The sequence below is a fragment of the Quercus lobata genome, chromosome 11 (assembly GCF_001633185.2).
Source record: "Quercus lobata isolate SW786 chromosome 11, ValleyOak3.0 Primary Assembly, whole genome shotgun sequence".
NCBI lineage: Eukaryota > Viridiplantae > Streptophyta > Magnoliopsida > Fagales > Fagaceae > Quercus > Quercus lobata.
In genome coordinates this window covers 33,834,189-33,854,011 of record NC_044914.1, presented here as the reverse complement: position 1 = coordinate 33,854,011, position 19,823 = coordinate 33,834,189, and the positions used below count along the sequence as shown (strand labels likewise).

General features: G+C 33.9%; 2 protein-coding genes across 3 annotated transcripts; both read left to right on the top strand.

The window, feature by feature from the left end:
- The first annotated feature begins 4,949 nt into the window (after positions 1–4,949).
- Positions 4,950–7,020, top strand: LOC115968234 (G-type lectin S-receptor-like serine/threonine-protein kinase SD1-13). Of its 2 annotated transcripts, XM_031087572.1 has the most exons (7): positions 4,950–5,034; positions 5,196–5,302; positions 5,382–5,545; positions 5,620–5,830; positions 6,020–6,257; positions 6,346–6,496; positions 6,607–7,020. In XM_031087572.1, the coding sequence occupies exons 2-7, from the start codon at positions 5,245–5,247 to the stop codon at positions 6,913–6,915; spliced, it is 1,131 nt and encodes a 376-aa protein (XP_030943432.1). In that variant the 5' UTR covers positions 4,950–5,034; positions 5,196–5,244; the 3' UTR covers positions 6,916–7,020. The 2 variants fall into 2 exon arrangements, with proteins under 2 accessions (XP_030943432.1, XP_030943433.1); XM_031087573.1 differs by having other exon boundaries at positions 4,970–5,302.
- Positions 7,021–17,445: 10,425 nt separating this feature from the next.
- On the top strand, positions 17,446–18,263 carry LOC115966752. The gene is made up of 2 exons (XM_031085920.1): positions 17,446–17,658; positions 17,709–18,263. Exons 1-2 carry the CDS (start codon positions 17,446–17,448, stop codon positions 18,261–18,263), a joined length of 768 nt encoding a protein of 255 aa, XP_030941780.1.
- The last annotated feature ends 1,560 nt before the right edge of the window (positions 18,264–19,823 follow it).

Sequence of the window (19,823 nt, the reverse complement as noted above, 5' to 3'; positions counted from 1 at the left end):
TGTGTAAAATACACATTTTGACCATTTTGACACATTTTGAAGCAAAAATCACACCACATCAGTCCATTTAAAATCATGCATAATCATCTAAAATTTTCAACGAGTTACAGTACCCATGTAAATTTACACGGGCACTGTAGCATGTGTATTTAGTTTTTTATTAATTTCCATTCGCACCAATTTTTCTCTCTCTTCTCCGTGCACAACGACCTCAACTCCTCATGTTCTTTTCCTTAGATGCACACAAATGCATCCTCACAGAAAAATCAACACAGAGATATACTTGCTAAAAAAAAAATCTTTTCCTCAGATGCACACAAACACATCCTCACAAAAAAAATCAACATAGATATACTTGCTAAAAAAAAAAAAAAAAAAAAAAAAAAAAGAGATACACAAACACACCCACACACAAACAAACCCAAACGGAAAAACAAAAAAGAGATAGATCGGTGCTTATCGGAACGATCGGAGCTTGTGGGTCTCGCTTGATCGGAGCTCGTGGGTATGGGCCTTGCCTAATCGGAGTTAGGGAGATCGGTGCTTGTTGATCGGAGCTAGGGAGAACTGAGCTGTGGATCGGTGCTTGTGATCGAAGCTATGGATCAGTGCAACTGTGGATTGGAGCTGTGGATCGGTGCTGTTGTGGATCGATGCTTGTGATCGGAGCTATGATCAGAGCTGTGGATCGGTGATCGGAGCTGTGGATCAATGCTTGCGATCGAAGCTGTGATCAGAGCTGTGGATCGGTGATCGGAGTTGTGGATTGATGCTTGTGATCGGAGCTGTGATCAGAGCTGTGGATTGGTGATCGGAGCTGTGGATCAGTGATCGGAGCTGTGATGATGTGGATTGGTTTGTGACCGAGAGGGAGAGAGATGAGATAGAGAGATAGACCGAGAGGGAGAGACTGGGTATGGAGAGATAGAAGAGAGAGAGAAAGAAATCAGAAAATATGAAAGAGGGAGAGAGAGAGCGCGTATAAAAACGGTTTAGGTGAGAGAAATAATAAAATAATTAAGAAAATATATTATTTAAATAAGAGAGATGATAGAATTGATGAACTGATATGGGTGTTTTGTAAAAGTGATAGTGTAAAATAGAAAAAGTAGGTTTTTGGTGTAAAATAGACGGAATCTTTTAGATGAGCTGATGTGAATGCTCTAAAGGTAATAAAATCAAAGAATATTTTTACTGTTTTCACAAGTTCCAACCTTTTCTATCTTTTTGACTTTTCAAGTCCTTATCTCTTATAGCAATACACATATTCAAAAATCTATCCTTCTCTCTTATACCAATGCACATCAATCGACCTTTCTCTTCTTCCTTCTCTTTTTTTTTTTCTTCTTCTCTCACAAGGCCACATGAAGCAGAAAAATGGAGGCCAGCGACGTGGTGGCAGCTCGTTTTAGCATCCGTTTCAACCATATCGACACCCGTTTTGAGCAGAATTGGGTCGTTTTAGCGGTTTCAGCGCCCGTTTCGGTCGGAATAGGGCCGTATTGGCTGTTTCGACACCTGTTTTGACTGGAATCAGTGAAGAAAAAAACACAAAAAAAACTAACACGGCACGGACACACGGTCAGCGGCGTCACGCACCACACGTCGCATCAGTGCACATCAGGTGCGAGTGCGGCGGCGCTGGAGCCGCACCTGTGGTTTCTAGGACATAAGTCCCAGCTATAAATTGCAATGACCTGTTCTCTCATGAATCAATATCTCCCATGGTCATGAAGAATGGATATATGGAGCTTGGCCAGGCCGCCAGGCCTGGACATGGACATTGCTCAAACACAACATCATTTCGCCATCTAAGTTTAACAATTGATCATGGATGATCCAAAAAATTAACGCACAAGTATGATCTAACATTCATGATTAAACGGACTTTTTTGTCAAAATGATAGCATATGGGGATATCAACAAATTAACGCACAAGCATGCCTCATTTTTTAAAACCTCAACTGCCTTTAGTTCTTTAATAAGTTTTGGTATTGATAATAATAATTTCATTCTTATTTTCATTTTTCACGGCATGGAAAATGTGTAAGGCAGACAACACTTTAACATTAATAGACTCAATGATATTTGAACCCAGCTTTCAAATGGAGATTTTGAGATGCATACAGGTCGGGCTGTTGTGTGTGCAAGAATTTGCCCAAGATAGGCCGACTGTATCCATTGTTGTATCCATGCTTAAAAGTGAGATTGTTGATATGCCTCATCCAAAGAAACTAGCATTCACCGAAAGGCAGATTACAGATTCCTCTCAACGCAGCCAAACAAAATGCTTTGTTAACAATGTTACTGTTACAATGGTTCAAGGTTGATAGCTAGCATGTCTTGTTGACATAATCATGTTCTTGTTGTGTAGTCATTTTGAATACTTTTAGAAGAATCTTAAAATTTTTGCTATATCGAATTGAATGAATATTTCAAAACCATTGGTACAAATAATAGACACTACTGTTAAGTTTATGTTTTTATTGGCTTTATTCAGTGACAACGTTTTATGTACCTTTTTCTTTTTCTTTTTTTTCCTAGGCTTAATTGTATTTGGGGTAAAAAGTACCTGAGACCTCATGGCCTTCATGCGATCTTCATAGCTTGCAAGTGACACGTTGCAGAAGATCAAGATGGCTTGTGACAAGGCATGTTACGACGTCTTTACGACCTAGCTAGGTTGCGACTATATCACGAACAGCATGCAGATAGATTGTCCTATTTCATCCTGATATGCTTTTTCCATATAGTCCAACACACACCATGTGCAAGCTGGACGTTCCTAGAGAGTGGGATCTAAGAATAAGCCTATTGCTGGAGCTCATTTTCATCTTCCCACCTTGTAGAGAGAGATTCTTTGCCTTTGAGATTTAAATACTCTCAATCTCTCTTCTCTATTTCTTTCACCATTGTCCTGCTCTTGATTGAACTTGTATTCCCTTCATCTCATTCACGTATAGCTAACTTTGTCCGATATGAGTGAAAGTTTGGAAACTTACGATGTCCTCTGAAATACAATACTTTTGGTGGCTTTTCGTTGGTGGCTTAATGGTGGTGTCTCCAACAAGCTAGTTGAAGAAAGGACTCAGGGAAGTCAATTGCTAGCAAGAGCTTAGAGGGTTTAAGTATATTGGAGGATATGGGCTTGGAGGGTCCATTGTTTTTCTTGTATTGCAACTATTCATCTTGTGGAAATTTTCCAATGATGTGGTGGGGGAGAGGTTTTTTCCCTCGGAGGCTCAGGTTTTCCTCTTCCTAAATACTTTCTTGTTTTTAGCTTTGGTTTGTTTTTATTTCCGCATTTCTATATTACTTATTTATTTGCTTTAGCTATTAATTGATCATGCTTGCTATATGGAACTTGGTTCATCACGTACATTGGACTAATTGGTAGTTTTAGATTAAAAGTGATTAAGCCGGTAAAATGGTTCACAGGTTCTAAATACATGCCAAGGTATTAGTAGCATCTTTTTAACTTTTTTTTTTTTTTTTTGGTGATCAGAGGTGAAACTAAAGAATTTAGGTAATTTTATATGTTTACATAATTTAACTGAAATATGATTATACTCTCACATTATATATGATATTAATACTAATTCCTCTCTATTCAACGAAAAAAAAAAATCCCTCTATTCTTTCTTTAAAGTCCACCATATTTGTCTAATCCAAGAAGTAAACCGTTAAACCATACCCTTCTTGGGACACTTGAGGATGATTTACCTCTCTTTAACACAAAATTTTAGGTCTCATAAATAAATGATATTAAGAAAAACACAAAATTTTTGGTATATTAGGGGTTTAAGGTTAATTCCAAAATTTTCGTATTAATATGGCACCTACGAATAACCAATAACAAATTAACGCACATATTTTTTCAATTATAACCAACTTATAGTTTTTTATTATGTCATTCATTATGAATTTATATACTCAACAAGATAAAAATTAATGTTTATAGATTATGAGTGTATATTTTATTTATTGAAGAATTCTTATCTTTGTGGTGTTACAATGTGAAATTTGGAAACTATTTGTGTTGAGAGATCACAATTTAATTCCCTACAACTACTCTAAAAAAGGCCTGTAGGACGCATTGTTGAATGCCATAAAAGGCTTGAGTGTCTTCCACATCACTAATATATTTTAAGGTGGAGTGGCACACGGTTTGACAAATGATATCAGAGCCAAGTCATGGGTTTAAGTCACATGAGCATCATTGTGAGCGAGGGATTGTCAGGGTGACCACAATTTGACTCCCTACAACTACACTAAAAATAGACCAACAATTTGTATATTTATATTACCATGCTTTGTATTTGATGGATTATTTATAAGTTTAATATTATTATTATTATTATTATTATTATTATTATTTTCTTGTTTCTTAGTTTCTTATGTAATTTGAAAAAAATGCACTTGAAAGTTGTTGGGTTACAACTTCGTAATAGTCCAAGCTCTAATCTGTTGGGTTACAATCTGCTTTACATGAATTAAGATAAACATAATCAATTGAATAATTTTAAGCAATCCCAAAAATACTTTTAACAAATTTACCAAACCAAGATATCAAATTATTCAAACCTATTTCTCTATTAGTGTATCATCCATACGACATTTAGCCCATAGTGATGGTCCTTGATTTTAGTCCAATTATTAAGAGATTCTCTTATGCCAACTGCAGTGTTTGTCACAGAGTTAGACAAATAGGCTTAAAACAGAGATATGAAGAATTAAATTATAATAAATCTAAAAATTAATTAAATTAAAAAAGACAGAGAGAGTTGAAAGAGTTTGGTCTGAAAGAGTTTGGTCTATCACATACGTAATGAAAGGTTATTAATTCTAGTCAACTGCATTATTTTTCCACAAGTTAAAGCCACACGTAACAGTTCTTTTATAGCTTATGCATTTGATACTGGGACAGGTTGTATATCAACTGCATTATTTTTCCACCCAGGAAGCTTAATTGACCCATAGACATTATCTAGCGGCAGAGTTGATCTTTACATTCGTGCTGCCTACTAGAACTTGGTGTGTTGTTTTTTCTTCCATCTTTAACCCAATCCCACAAAATTCCTCAGCTTCCCAAGCTGATGAAATCCTTGTAAAATGCAATATATTTGACCCCAAGAAAACATATATAGTTAGCTGTTTTATTTGAATTAATGTAATAGTATTTTTCTGATTTACAGATACAAAGTGAGAAGTGAAAAAAATTGGTCACAATCACTGATCATAGGAATGACCATTTCAATCTGCGTTAAGAGATTGTGGAAGTGGATCCTGGCTAAACAAAGAGGTAATATTTCAACTAAAATAACACCGCTAGGAAATTTTTGTATATATTACAGATTGATCACAACTGTAGTCGAATTCAGCAAGGAGATTAAAAGGAAATGAGGAATATACACCTTTCCCTAGTGACAACCTGAACCAAGTCCAGGAGCTCCCACTATTCAATTTTGAGATGCTGGTGAGCGCAACAAACGACTTCCATCTATCTAACAAGCTTGGTCAAGGTGGATTTGGTCCTGTATACAAGGTAATGGTTGCTGTTCTAAAGTTTTATTTTCAAATACTATGAATATATAGTTTATGATTTGGGTTTTTTAACAGGGAAAACTGTCAGATGGACAAGAAATTGCAGTGAAAAGACTTTCCAGAACCTCTGCCCAAGGGTTAAAAGAATTTATGAATGAGGTGGTGGTAATTTCTAAACTCCAACATCGGAATCTTGTTAGGCTTCTTGGCTGCTGTGTTGAAGGAGAAGAAAGGATGTTGTTATATGAATACATGCCAAACAAAAGTCTTGATGCATTTCTCTTCGGTTAGTTAATTTTGATACCATTTTTTATTACAAAAATATTTTACCTCTTTTAATTTTGTGGACGTACTTCACTTGAAAAAGTTTTCTGATGACTTCCACCAAAAGAAATTTTGTAAAGTTCATGTTCATTCACCTTGTAGATTTAATCAGCACTTTCTTTCTCTTTTGTCTTTTGTTTAAATTCATTAGATCCACACAAAGAAAGACTACTAGATTGGAAAAAACGCTTTAACGTTATTGAGGGAATTGGTCGAGGTCTACTCTACCTTCATAGGGATTCTAGATTACGGATTATTCATAGAGATCTAAAGGCAAGTAACATCCTGTTGGATAAAGAGCTAAATCCAAAAATATCAGATTTTGGTATGGCCAGGATTTTTGGAAGTAATGAAGACCAGGCCAATACTAATAAGGTCGTTGGAACTTAGTAAGTAACTTTTGGTTTGACCATTTCAATTACATACTACTAATATTGTTGATGACAAGTTTTGGATGTATTTTTTGTTAAAATATAGTGGCTATATGTCTCCTGAATATGCAATGGAAGGCCGATTTTCAGAGAAATCGGATGTCTTCAGCTTTGGAGTGTTGTTACTAGAGATAGTTAATGGAAGAAGAAACACTAGCTTTTATAATGATGAGCAGTCCCAAAGCCTTTTAGGACTTGTAAGTCATTTCATTGCCTCATTGTTTTTTTAAAATGTCCATTGCTTTTTGTTCTTTAATAATTTTTAGTATTGGTGGTGATAATTTCAATCATGTTTTCACTTTTTCAGGCATGGAAATTGTGGAGTGCAGACAATGCTATAGCATTAATAAACCCAATGATATATGAGCCCTGCTTTGAAATAGAGATTTTGAGATGCATACAAGTTGGGTTGTTGTGTGTGCAAGAATTTGCTCAAGATAGGCCAACTGTATCTGTTGTTGTTTCCATGCTTAAAAGTGAGATTGGTAATTTGCCTCCTCCAACGAAACCAGCATTCACTGAAAAGTTGATTGCATTAGATACAAATCCCTCTAAATGCCCCCAAACAAAATGCTCTGTTAACAATGTTACTGTTACAATGGTTCAAGGTCGATAGTTGGCATGTATTATTCACATGATCATGTTGTAGTTATTTATTCATTTTGAACACTTTTTAAAGAATCTTAAACTTTTGTTTGTATTTCTAAAGTTGTGATTTTTAGTTACGTTTATTGGCATTAATTTCGTGTCAAATTTGATTGTAATTCTTCAATCATTTCCCTATATTTTTTTGGGATTCAATGTAATGGGTTCAATGTGTGAAATTGGTGAAGAACTGTGAAGACTGAGCATCTCGCAATTTGGCTCACAACTAGCTCGCGAGTGGTGCAACTCATGAAAGGTCACGTGATGAGCAAATGCTGGAAGTCTAAAGGTTTAAGTGATGGATGGCATCTCGCGAGTGGCTCGGGACTTGGCCAACTTGCGACTTGACTCGCAAGATGCACTGCCAGCTGTTTTGTGTGCCTTTCCTCATTTCTTTACGTATACTATAAAAGCCCACATTATCCACAAAATTGTAAGGAGAGTTTTAGAGAGAAAACCCTAGAAATTCATTTGAGAGTTAGAGATTGCTTACCTACAATCCTCTACACATTTCTCTTAGTTTTCCTCGTACGCTTCCCTCTCTAATTCCATATCCTTTGAGAGGTTCTTAACCCAAACACAAAACTCACCCATTCTAAGTGTTGTGAGTTGTTTTTGAGTTCTTGGGAAGCATTTGTGGTGGATGTTTTTGAGTTGTCATGCCAATTTATGGTGGATGCAATCAATAAATAAATATATATATATATATATAAAAGCAGAGACCTCATGCGGATCAATAAATAAATATATATATATATATATATAAAAGCAGAGACCTCATGCGGGAGAGTATGAGGTTCTGTCATGTGGTGCTCTCTTTGAAGAGTTTACTCCCTCCATATCTCTCTTCTCTTCATGTCTTTTAGCATACCCAAACAGCTGCCTTAGAATATTTTTCTGTTTGACATTCCACCTTAATTACCTAAATTTTTAATGACTACCATGTGGTCATCTCTCTCTCTCTCTCTCTCTCTCTCTCTCTCATATTTAAAAGGGTGAATATCCTTGTCTTAAAAGGAATTAGAATGCTTTTTATTTACCACGCCTTGATATCAGATTTGGGCTTTTTGTCTCCACCTTCACACGTAACTCTTGCATTGCCTAACTTCTCCTATTCCTAATCTTCTTATATAAGTACTAGAACTAGAATACAAATGCAAAAGCATTAATGTGAAGAAGGCAAAGTTAAAACTATATTGAACCTTGTGGGTTGTGATCAATGTTAGGAATCACTATTCGTATCGCTATCCTCAATTTGCTGGATGGCACTTCCTCTAGTACTCTCTTTCTCTAGATGTTGACAAGCATATGGCTATAACTAAAATTATTTTGAAAGCTAATACTCATTTTGACAAGAAAATAGTTGTTTTCCTTCTTTCTTTCTATTTGTGTGTGAAGATATGACATCGTTGAATCACAACAATCGAGGATTTGAAGCTTGCATTGAAGAAGAAAGGGAACGCCATGGATGCAATAATCCAAGATCGGTCATGGTGATATCACATGGTAATTGTTCTTTATTTGGGTTAATTATGGAGTACATGAACCGGCAACCTATAGTGTTATTTCTATATTCCTTGAAAATTTTTCTTGTGTTAAGATCAATTTACTCATTGTACAATAAAAAATAAAATAAAAATAAAAATAAAAAAACGCATCAAGAATTAGTATAAGATTGGAGAATTGATATTAACTTGATAAATCTAACATGGCACGTGTCTGCAAATATTATTTCAACAAACAATTTCATATCTGCAAAAACAAATTGACCTTTGGTGCTTGGCTGCTTGCTGATGCCAATCAAGGGTGAATATGGTGATGGTTGATGGTGGTGACCCAACACATGGAACGGGACCCCATTCAGTCTTGCGTCAATTCAGATTTCTTTCATAGATACAATATTGAGTCACCTAGCCTTAAACATGTACAATTTTATTTAAATAGAATTATAGTGGTAACCATATGGCTTTAAAAATTCATATTTACCCCTTTGATTAATACACTTGAGACAATGACAGATAAACCTTGTTTAATACTGTACCCCTTTGATTACTAATTTTCCTACAAGTAAGACTTTTGAAAGGTCTTTTGTTTTTTTCCTCTTAAATTATATGAAGGAAGACTTTTGAAAGTTATGGGTATTTGGATAGCCTCAAAGACTTCCAGCACAGATGCCTATGTGTTAGATAGATATGGTTTTATATTAAATCTATTGATAGAGAAAGAATATGGACTAATGAACTCTTATTCACATTGTGATATTAATCAAATTTTATCATCATCCTTGAAAAAATGATTGAAATAAAATGATTTTATTCTCAGGGATAGTTTTTGTTTAAGAAATTTCTTTTTTTTTTTTTTAAGGAAAAAAAATTTTCGCATAGAAATAAATTTTTTTAAGACTCAAATTAAATAATGACTAAGATCTTCAAAATAATTTTAGGAAATTAAAACTTCCTTTCAAGATGTGGTATACACCAACATGGACACTTCAGTTGGGAACCTTTAAATGAAATAAAATTGTTTTTTTTTTTTTTTTTTTTTTTTTAAATTCTTGGTTAAATGATCGAGGTTTTTCATATTAGGTATTCTTCCTTATTCAGGGCTAGGAATTAAGTTGTACAAAGTACAAAATGAGGTGTCTATCTATATCAATAAATCAACATAAAGATTGCCTTAAATTGAGGTAAAATTTGAATTCCTTGTATGATGTTTTTACGTTAAAAATTCTATATTTGATGATAATTTCTACAATTTCTTATTTTTTGAGACTTCAATTACCAAATCTTCTATATATGAATAAACATCTATTGGCTAAAATGCAAATCACACTCTCTAAGTTTGTCTAAAAATTATTTTAGTCATCTAACTTTACTTTTATTCAACTGAGTCCTCTAAGTTTCAAATTTATTCAATTTAAGCCTTCTATCTAATTTTGTTAAAAATTTGCCATTAAAAAAAATATATTATTTTCATATTAAAAAAAATATATTATTTTCATATTAAAAAAAATATAAAATTAATAATAATATTTTATAGATTATTTATATGAGAATTTTTTTTCAAAATAAATTTTTTCATTAGTTAATTGCATACTTGATGGTAATTTTTTTAAACGATTAGGAAAAAATGCATTAGTTGAACAAATTTGAAACTTAAAAAACTCAATTGAATTAAAGTTAAAGGACTGAAATGAATGTCAGTCAAACTTAAAGAGTGCAACTTATAATTTAGCCTTAAAAAAGTAGTATTTTTTATTTTATAAAAAATATAGCATTACCTTTTTCGTTTTGTCCAAACGCCAAACTAATTCCAGTATTGCATTCATCATATGCATTTGCCTAAGTAATCAACACCAAACTCCAAACTAATTCCAATATTGTATTCATCATATGTTACAAAACTAGTTGTAGCCTTAAGCTACAAAACTAGTTGTATCTTTTTCATATATCCTCCATGGTTGCAAAATTTCTAGAAAATTAAAGATCAATAGTTATGTTATCAATAAATTGTTTAAATTACATGTTTTTATAATTTAAAATTATACATAAAACATAAGCTTATAGTTCATATTTTTTTTAAAAAAAATATCCGAACAACACAAAATTTGACATGTGTATTAAAAGCATAAAAAACATGTAATTTAACGGTTAAATTTTCAAAATATGTAGTAATATTTATTAACCAATTTTGTAGTTAAACTTTGTCCCATGAATATTATAACACGTACACACAACAAAGGTCAATTTAGAAATGTGATATTTGGTGGGGAAAAAAAGTTGAGGCCAAAAGTTCCCTTATTTATCACTCTTTCATGATTTTACGTTAGTATCAATTACAAAATTTCATGTATATCAATTAAAAGGATTTTTATATATAAACACCATTGGTGGAATTTGAATGATTTAGTAAACTAAACGTATATATCGAACTATTATAAAAATTGTAAGGCAATGAAAAAAAAAAAATGTACAAAGTTGAGGCCAATGGAGCTCTTCAACTCCATTGAAAAGGACTTAAAAAGTCGTTGTAGCTCTTAAGAAAGTTTCAGAATGAATCATCAATGAGAGTGGCCATAATTCATAGGTATAGGCTACATCAGTGGTTTGGGCCTTCAATGACTCTGTTTGTATTCTTTGGAGTCTCTCTTTTCCCCTGGTTTTGTTTTCTGGGCCTGTATTGGCCTTTGTTTTGTATTGTTGGTTTCTTATCCATGAAAGCTTAGTGATTTATCCCCAAAAAAAACACACACACACGCAACCAATGCTGGCCTTCGAAGGAAAGGAGAATGGAGACTTTAAACGAAAGGGACAAATATTTGAAATTTTAAAGGGAAAAAAAAAAAATCAAATTATAATAATAATAACAACAAATAGAGTTTTTGACATTTTGTCCCTGACTAATCATTCGTCAATGAAAGTGAACATTTGAATTGAAAATAAATGTTCTTTTTTTTTTTTTTTGGTTATGACTTAATGAGTAAGATGAGGATTGAATCCTCATATCAACTTCATGGAGAAAATATGCCATAAGGTTCAATAAATGTATATTACATTCCTTTCATTCAACTGTCCTCAAACCTAATATATTTGACATGAGTTCCAGCTATAAATTGCAATGACCAGATCTCTCATGAGTCACGATCTCTCACAGTCATGAAGAATGAATGTGTGGAGCTCGGCCAGGCCGCCGGGCCTGGACATGGACATTGCACGAACACAGTCATGATGAATGAGCCATGATCTCTCACAGTCAAACCTAAAACAGCACGTTTCCAATGACATCCCTATTAGTCCTTGATCTAACATTCATTATTCAAAGGTCTTTTTGTCAATATGAGAGACAGTGGGATATCAAATTCTGGATAATATCAAATCAAAAAAATTAATTTTCGGGAGAAGTATACAAAAACCCCCCAGTGTAGTTTCTCCTTGAAATGACAAAACCCAACATAAAGTTTTGAATGTAATATTTAATCTACTATAAGGATTTTGTATGGACACAGTTTGACTACAAACTTAGTTGTAGTCAATGGCTACAACTCCATTCAATATTGTTAGTTTTTAGACCCTTGAAAACACGGTGTTTAACCTAATTTAATAGTCAAGTTGTTACTTAGGTCAATTATGTAGATCTAGGTTAAACATTGATCACACATATTATGCAGCAGAAAATACAAATAACACAAGATATGATGACCCAGGAAAACCAATGAAACAAACCAGTTTCAAGGTAAAAAACATGGGGGAAACAATCCCAAAAGAACAATCCACTATATCAAATAGAAGTTTACAGTTAAAAATATACCATTCGTAGTAAACTTAACTAAGATTATCAAGTCTAGCTCTGAACCCCTCAGACTTCTTTGATGTAGATTTGCTCCAATATGAACCTCTAGTTGACATCTTTGATCTTTTGTGCACTTGATAGTTGAAGCTTTGCTGCAACTTTATTCCTCCAATTCTAGCAATATGAGTGAGATCTCTAGTAGATGCTTGAAAGAGTAGAAAGTACAATAACCGCTTAGATCTCAAAAGAGTATCTCTCCAAGACTTAAAAAACGTGCTTTAGAGTTTTCCTTATATACCATGTAGTTTTGGATTGTAACCCTAAACATTTTGCGTGATTAGTCGAGCCTTTCTCTCGATCGATTGAGCTCTTCAGATTTTCAACACTTCTTTCTGCTGCTTGTGTATTCTTGAATTCTAACTTGTAGCACTTTTAGCAGTGTCTAAAACACTTCATAGACAATAAGATCTATTCCTAGACAATTTTATGTACTCGGTTTGTCAACACATAAAGTATCTAAAATCTAAACATTTATATCCAAATATTTAGAACCTAACAAATATATTGTTATTGAATGTGAACATTGATAAATCTGCCATTAGATTACATTTTCTCCTTATATCCTTCATGATAAAAAAGTTTCTAGAAAATCAAAGATCAATAACTATGTCATCAATTAAATGTTTAAATTTCAAAATTTTGAAGTCTGACATTATGCATAATAAGGAAGTTTATAGATCGAATAGTAAATAACATCCGATTGACACAAAATTTTACATGTGTTAAGGACATATATATATATATATATATATATATATATATATATATATATAATCAAATGATTAGATTTTCAAAATATGTACCCATGTTAATTTTTTAAGTGGAAGTTGTAGTAATTGGCTACAACCAAGTTTGTAACCAAACTTTGTCCAATTTGTATTACATTTAAAAGCCAAAAGTGATTAACTCTTATACAATTAATGGTTTGTATATATAAGATTGCCATAAAGAGGCTAAGTGTTACATTCAAAATTTTAGGGAGTTACATGTTTTACAAAGAAACCACATGGGAATTTTGTATTTTTTTTTTTTTTTTGTCTGTTGCTAGTGATTTATTGATATAATCATCATTTAGCTAAAACATATTCTAAAACTTACCTAAACTTTTTATATACGTTTTTCAAAATTCATAATTAACAGATAGTTCTATAAAATAATAATTTTATAGAAAATGCAATCAAATCCTTTGATATATAAATATTAGTTAAAGCATAATTCAAAAAATTCTTTAATGATTAACACAAATGATGCAACAAAATGAAAAGTGATGAAAGTTAAAAATGAACAAATATGGGTGGACCGAACTTCAAATGTTGAAGATGAAGAAACATATGATGATAACATACCCCTCAACAATCTTTACAAGCGTTGCCATACTACAATAACAAAGCATTGAAGAAAAAATAAAAGAAAAGATTTCATAATGAAGTTCTTTATTACATCACATAATAAAAATAAATAATATGGAATGAATTAATATGATTTTATCAACTTTTATTATACAAAATTACTCCAAAGTTTTTTTTTTTTTTTAATTGCTCATTACTATAACTGAATAATTATAATGGATATGTGTGTGCAATTTATAACTGTTCCTTCTTATGATGAACTCATTACTAATAAAGTTTTATAACAAATATGCTATAATATATGTACAACATTCTCCAAAAAACATTTACATAAAACATTATAACATTATCCGTGCATCGCACGGGCAACAAAGATTTATAACAAATACTATAATATATGTACAACATTCTCCCAAAAAAAAATTACATAAAACATGACAACACTATCCGTGCATCGCATAGGCAACGTACTAGTATATATATAAAAGCAAAGACCTCATGTGGGAAAACATAAGGTTTTACCAAGTGGCACAATCTTGGGGAAAAAAAATGATATATTCTTAAGTGCCATATTAGAGATAAGAACAAATTAAATATTAAAATTTGTTTCATTTGGTTCAATGTTTTTAGATATTTCTAATTAAAAAGTAAATATTCTTTGTATCTTTTTGTTCAATGTTTCAAGACTTTTTCTCCCTCACACATACAGACAAAATTCTTTACATTTCAATTCACAATTTTCACCTCTTGCACTTCTACTCATTTATATATATACCTACCCTTAACCCTTCATGCCATCCCATGTTAAATACAATGGATCAAAAATGATTTCATTTACCTTCAATTTTTCGATGACACCTACCTAGCTCTAACATTGTTGTCTCATCTAATCCTAACTCATATGCGTTGGCTACAACTAAAGAAGGGAGGCATGCAATTTATATTGAGTGACAGTGGCAATTGTAATTTTAATGTTGTAAAGTTGTAATTTACAACTAGTTTATGTTGGCTTTAATTCTGTGCCAAATTTGATTGTAATTTTGTTTAATCTTATGTACCCTGTATTTCATGTGAGATTTATTTGTAAGGGTTGTGAGAGAGAGAGAGTGTGTGAAGACTCAAGGCAATTGAAGACTAAAGCTATTTTCGTGGGTAGCTCGCAAGTAGGCTTCCCACGAAGTGAAGCATGTGCCCTGCACATTACTGGAATGCGAATAGTCAGGACAGGATGGAGACAGCTGGTTTTCACGAGTGTCTCGCGGGTAAGGCCTTCCCGTGAGATACCTGCGAAACATTCCGTTTTGCTGAACTGTCATATCTAATACACACTATCTGTACCCACACTATATATACCCCCATTACCCACAAATGTTGAGGAGTGCTTCTAAGAGAAAACCCTAGCCACAAACCTTGAGAGTTAGAGATTGTTATTGTAACACCCCACAATTTTGATATCAATTTAATTATTATGCGTAAATTATAAAGGAGGCTAACAATTAAATGGATTAAATTGACTTGGGCTTAAGATATTAAAAATAAGATAAATACTATGGGATATGAAGCCTAAGTGAGGTGGCATAAGTAAATATATGGGCCTTGATAAGTTTTAAAAAAATAAATAAAGAAAAAAAAACCCTAGCCTTCTTCGTCTTTAGTCACACGTGTATTTTACTGATGGGGGCTTCCTTTTCCTTTAGCCGACTATTAAATTTTGCCTTTCTTCACAGTGGCATTGAGTTGGAGTCTATAGGTATGATTTTCTCATGCTCTAGATTTAAGAAGTTTGAATAGTCAATACCTAGCAATTGTAATGAACCTAGACTATCATTATACTAATAGAAAAGGGCTCCTATAATGGTATTATATTAGATAAGGAATGGTCAATAAATTGAACCAAATCGAGTAATAGGCTTGGACTTTGTCACCACGCTAAAGGGAAAAGAGTGTTTGTGGTTAATATGCATTCACACATAGCCTCAATTGTTGACCGAATAACCATCACCTTTTATTATTGACTAAAACTAGTCCAGCGGCATTAAAGGGAGAATAGGCAACTAGATTGATAGTAAAGCTAGTACGTGGCTTCCTATATTTGATTAAATATATATAATAATTTTTTATTATGAAGATCTAAAGCTTTTAAAAGGAGGGCTGGTATTTGATGGATCCCAACCTGGGAGTCTAACGATGAAGTTGGTGTTATGATCTTCTATTACACCCATACAATTGTAAATTGTGTGATGGAGAATTTCCCAAGCTGCCTCAACTTGATGAATTGCTTTGCCATAGCATTTGTGGGAATAGGACTTGGATTGAATATATATAATATTAGGGTGAATTAGATAGTTAAGTGAATAAATAGAGAATTTGGATATATCAGTATTGTCTAGGATAAAACCGTTTAAGTGTGAAAATAGATTTTTTTTTTTTTAAGTGAGAAATTGTATGTTGATGAACCTATTTTTGGTGTTGCTAGGTTCTAATTCTACTGAATTGTTGTGATTCAAGAGAGGTTGATCTCCTTTATTTTTGCAACAAAGAGGTAAGTGGTGTTTACTAATTTTGGGGGTTTTCCCAAAACAGTGTTGATTATTAAACTATTCTATATCAAAGAAATATGTTGATATTCTATATTTAAATTGATATTTTATAAATGTTTGATGTGCACATTGACTATTCGTTTTATGAAAAACTTGTGGGACAACCTAAATTTATTTAAACTTGTATGTGTGAATATATCCTTATATTTTTAAGAATTATGAATGGATTATTTTTGTGAGCATCTTGAAATGTGTTTTGAAAACCTATGGCAGGTCGTGATTAAAAGTTCAGTATTGTATTTTGTTCTTAGCAAGGGACCATCATACTGCAGCTAGTCCTTAGCAAGGGACGGTCCCAGAAAAAGGGGCGGTGCACATTTGATAGCTCCTTAGCATGGGAGTATATTATTAAGGATCCAAAAAGGAAGCTCCTTAGCAAGGGAGTGCACCTTTAGATTCGAAAGGAGCCATCCTTAAGAAAGGCGATGAAAAGGAGGTTCCAGTCCCAAAAAGGGGATAACACAACCCTGTCAACGGAGTGTAAACGTTGACCACGAGAAAAGCCTAGGAAATTGTTTATATGATGGCATTGGTACATTATGATGGCTCACAATATAATGATATTTTTATATGAAATATTTGATGTTAAAGCACAAATAATTTTGCAACTTATAACTTTGTTGTATGGAATATTCATTTAAAGGGTTTGTTCCCACACCCCAATGTTAGTGAATTCCACTTATTAGCCCCCCCCCACCCATTTATTTCACAGATACATTAGAGGGATTATTGGAGTAGAGATTCTTGGGAGACAGCAGTTACGAACTATTTTGTGGAACTAAGGATTTTATTATTATTTTTATGGCATTAAACATTGTATTGGAGAATTATTTTGAAGATGTTTTGTCTTTGGTGAATTAGAACTCTAACATTTGTGATGAGATTTAAGGTTACTGGTTTCTTTTATTTAATATTTTTATGGATTATTCAGATTAAATAGACTTTTATTGCTTATGATTTTGGGGCATTACAGTTGTGGTATCAGAGCCAGGTTATGATTCTGTAGACACTTGAAAACTAGGTTATGATTTTGTAGACACATGAAAACTGGGTTATGATCTTGATTTTCTTGTCAGGGCATTTGGTATTTAGGTTATGTTTGATGAGACATTTTAAATAATTTTGGCAATATTACTTCTTATGTTTAGTAGTAATAATTGTTGCACCATCTATATTTCTTGATTTCTTTGTTAACTAGGTACCATGCCACCCAAAAAGAAGAGAGTAGCTAATTCCAATAGCGAGGAACCTATTGTTAATTTGCGTAGGCCAACCAAAGCAAGGGTTGATACTGAGGCTGAAGTCACTCAAGACATGAGAAATAATGAACGTCCTAGGGTGACATGCACTGATCCTTTGTATGAAGCTGTTGCCCGATTTTGGACAGGTTGGCCCATGTTGCTAGTAGAGGCGCAGGTAGAGTAAAGGCAAGGGTTGGTTGCTCTTTTGAAACTTTTATGAAGTAGAATCCCCTTTCTTTTGATGGGAAGCCAAATCCCACGGAAGCTAAGAACTGGTTCTTGCAGATGGAGAAGTTGTTAGAAGCTTTAGATTGCACTGACTCTCAGAAGTTGTGGTTTGCAACTTTCAAGTTAATTGGGGAAGCTGAGCGTTGGTGGAGATCCACTATGGCCATTTTGGAGGGAATGGACATTGAGAGAAACCCCATCACTTGGGAGAAATTTAAAGGGGTTTTCTATGATAACTACTTTGCTGAGGTGGTTCGAGAACGAAAAGAGAGGGAATTTGCTGATTTAGTGCAAGGAAGTATGACTGTTGAGCAATATGCAACTAAATTCATCGAGTTATCTCACTTTGGACCACACTTAATCTTTACTGAGGCGAAGAAAGCAAGCAGATTTCAAAAGGGCTTGAATGAGAGACTTCGACACCATCTGATTGCATCAGGGATTGATAATTATGGAGAGTCAGTTAAGAGAGCTATGAGACTGGAGGAAGATTTCAAGAACAATGTTAAGAATGAGAACCCACCTAGAAACACTGGACAGATAGGCTTTTGACAAGGCAATGCTCAAAGTCATTGGAACAAGAAAGGATCTGTTGGGAGGCCTGGGAGTAATTCATCATCAAATAAGCCGGAAAATAAGAATCCACCCCAGAATGCTCAAGGTAGAAGTTCGAATGCTTGCCCTACGTGTGGAAGGTTTCATGGAGATAAGCCATGTTTCTTTGAAGGAAAGGCTTGCTATAATTGTGGGAAGACAGGACACCTAGCTAGAAGCTGTACATCTCCTCAACAAAACTCAATGGCACAACCTAGAAAGGATGATCAGAGGAGGAAGGCACAAGGGAGAGTGTTTGCACTTACACCACAAGACGTTCAAGCTTCAGATACTGTGGTTACAGGTATCCTCCCATTATTCTCAAACTTTGCTAAAATTCTATTTGATTCTGGATCTACACACTCTTTTATCTCCTCTCGATATGCTAAGTTATGTGATAAGAAACCGAGACTTATGGATTATGACTTGTCTGTGGCCATACCTATGGGTGATTCTTTGGTGTGTAATTCTATGCTTAAGTCTTGTGTCATCCAAATTGAGGATAGGGAAATGTTAGCAGACTTGATTTTGATGGACATGTATGACTATGATGTAATTTTGTGAATGGGCTGGATGGCGGCTTATCATGCTAGTGTAGATTGTTTTAGAAAAGAAGTGGTGTTTCGGCCTCTACGAGAACCTGAATTTTGGTTTAAGGGCTCTAGGATGCATGCTTTACCTAGGGTGATATCAGCCCTTCGAGCTAAGAATCTATTATGGAAAGGATGCCAAGGTTACCTAGCTCATGTGGTGGACACTAGGAAGGAGATATTGAAGTTGGATGATATCCCTGTTGTGAAGGAGTTTCCTGATGTCTTCCCTGAAGACCTACCAGGGATACCTATAGATAGGGAGATTGAATTCTCCATTGATTTGCTCCCTAGAACTTCTCCTATATCGAAAGCACCATATCGAATGACACCAAATGAACTTAAGGAACTCAAGGAGTAGTTACAAGAACTCCTTGACAAAGGGATCATCAGACCAAGTGCATCTCCTTGGGGTGCACCAGTTTTATTTGTGAAAAAGAAGGATGGGATTATGAGGTTGTGTATTGACTACTGTGAGTTAAGCCGGATTACTGTGGGAAACAAATACCCTCTCCCTCGTATTAGTGACATGTTTGATCAATTGCAAGGGGCACAAGTCTTCTCTAAGATTGACCTTCGTTTTGGGTATCACCAGTTGAAAATCAAGGGTGAAGACATATCTAAGACAACTTTCAGGACTAGGTATGGGCACTATGAATTCTTGGTAATGCCTTTTGGATTGACCAATGCTCCTGCTGCATTTATGGACTTGATGAATAGGGTATTTCATGAGTACCTAGACCGCTTTGTTCTTGTCTTTATTGATGACATTCTAATCTTCTCTAAAAGCATGGAAGAACATGAAGAGCACTTGAGAATTGTTTTTCAAATTTTGAGGGAGAAGAAGCTACATGCAAAGTTTAAAAAGTGTGAATTTTGGCTTGATCAAGTGGTGTTCCTAGGGCATGTGATATTTGAGGCAGGGATT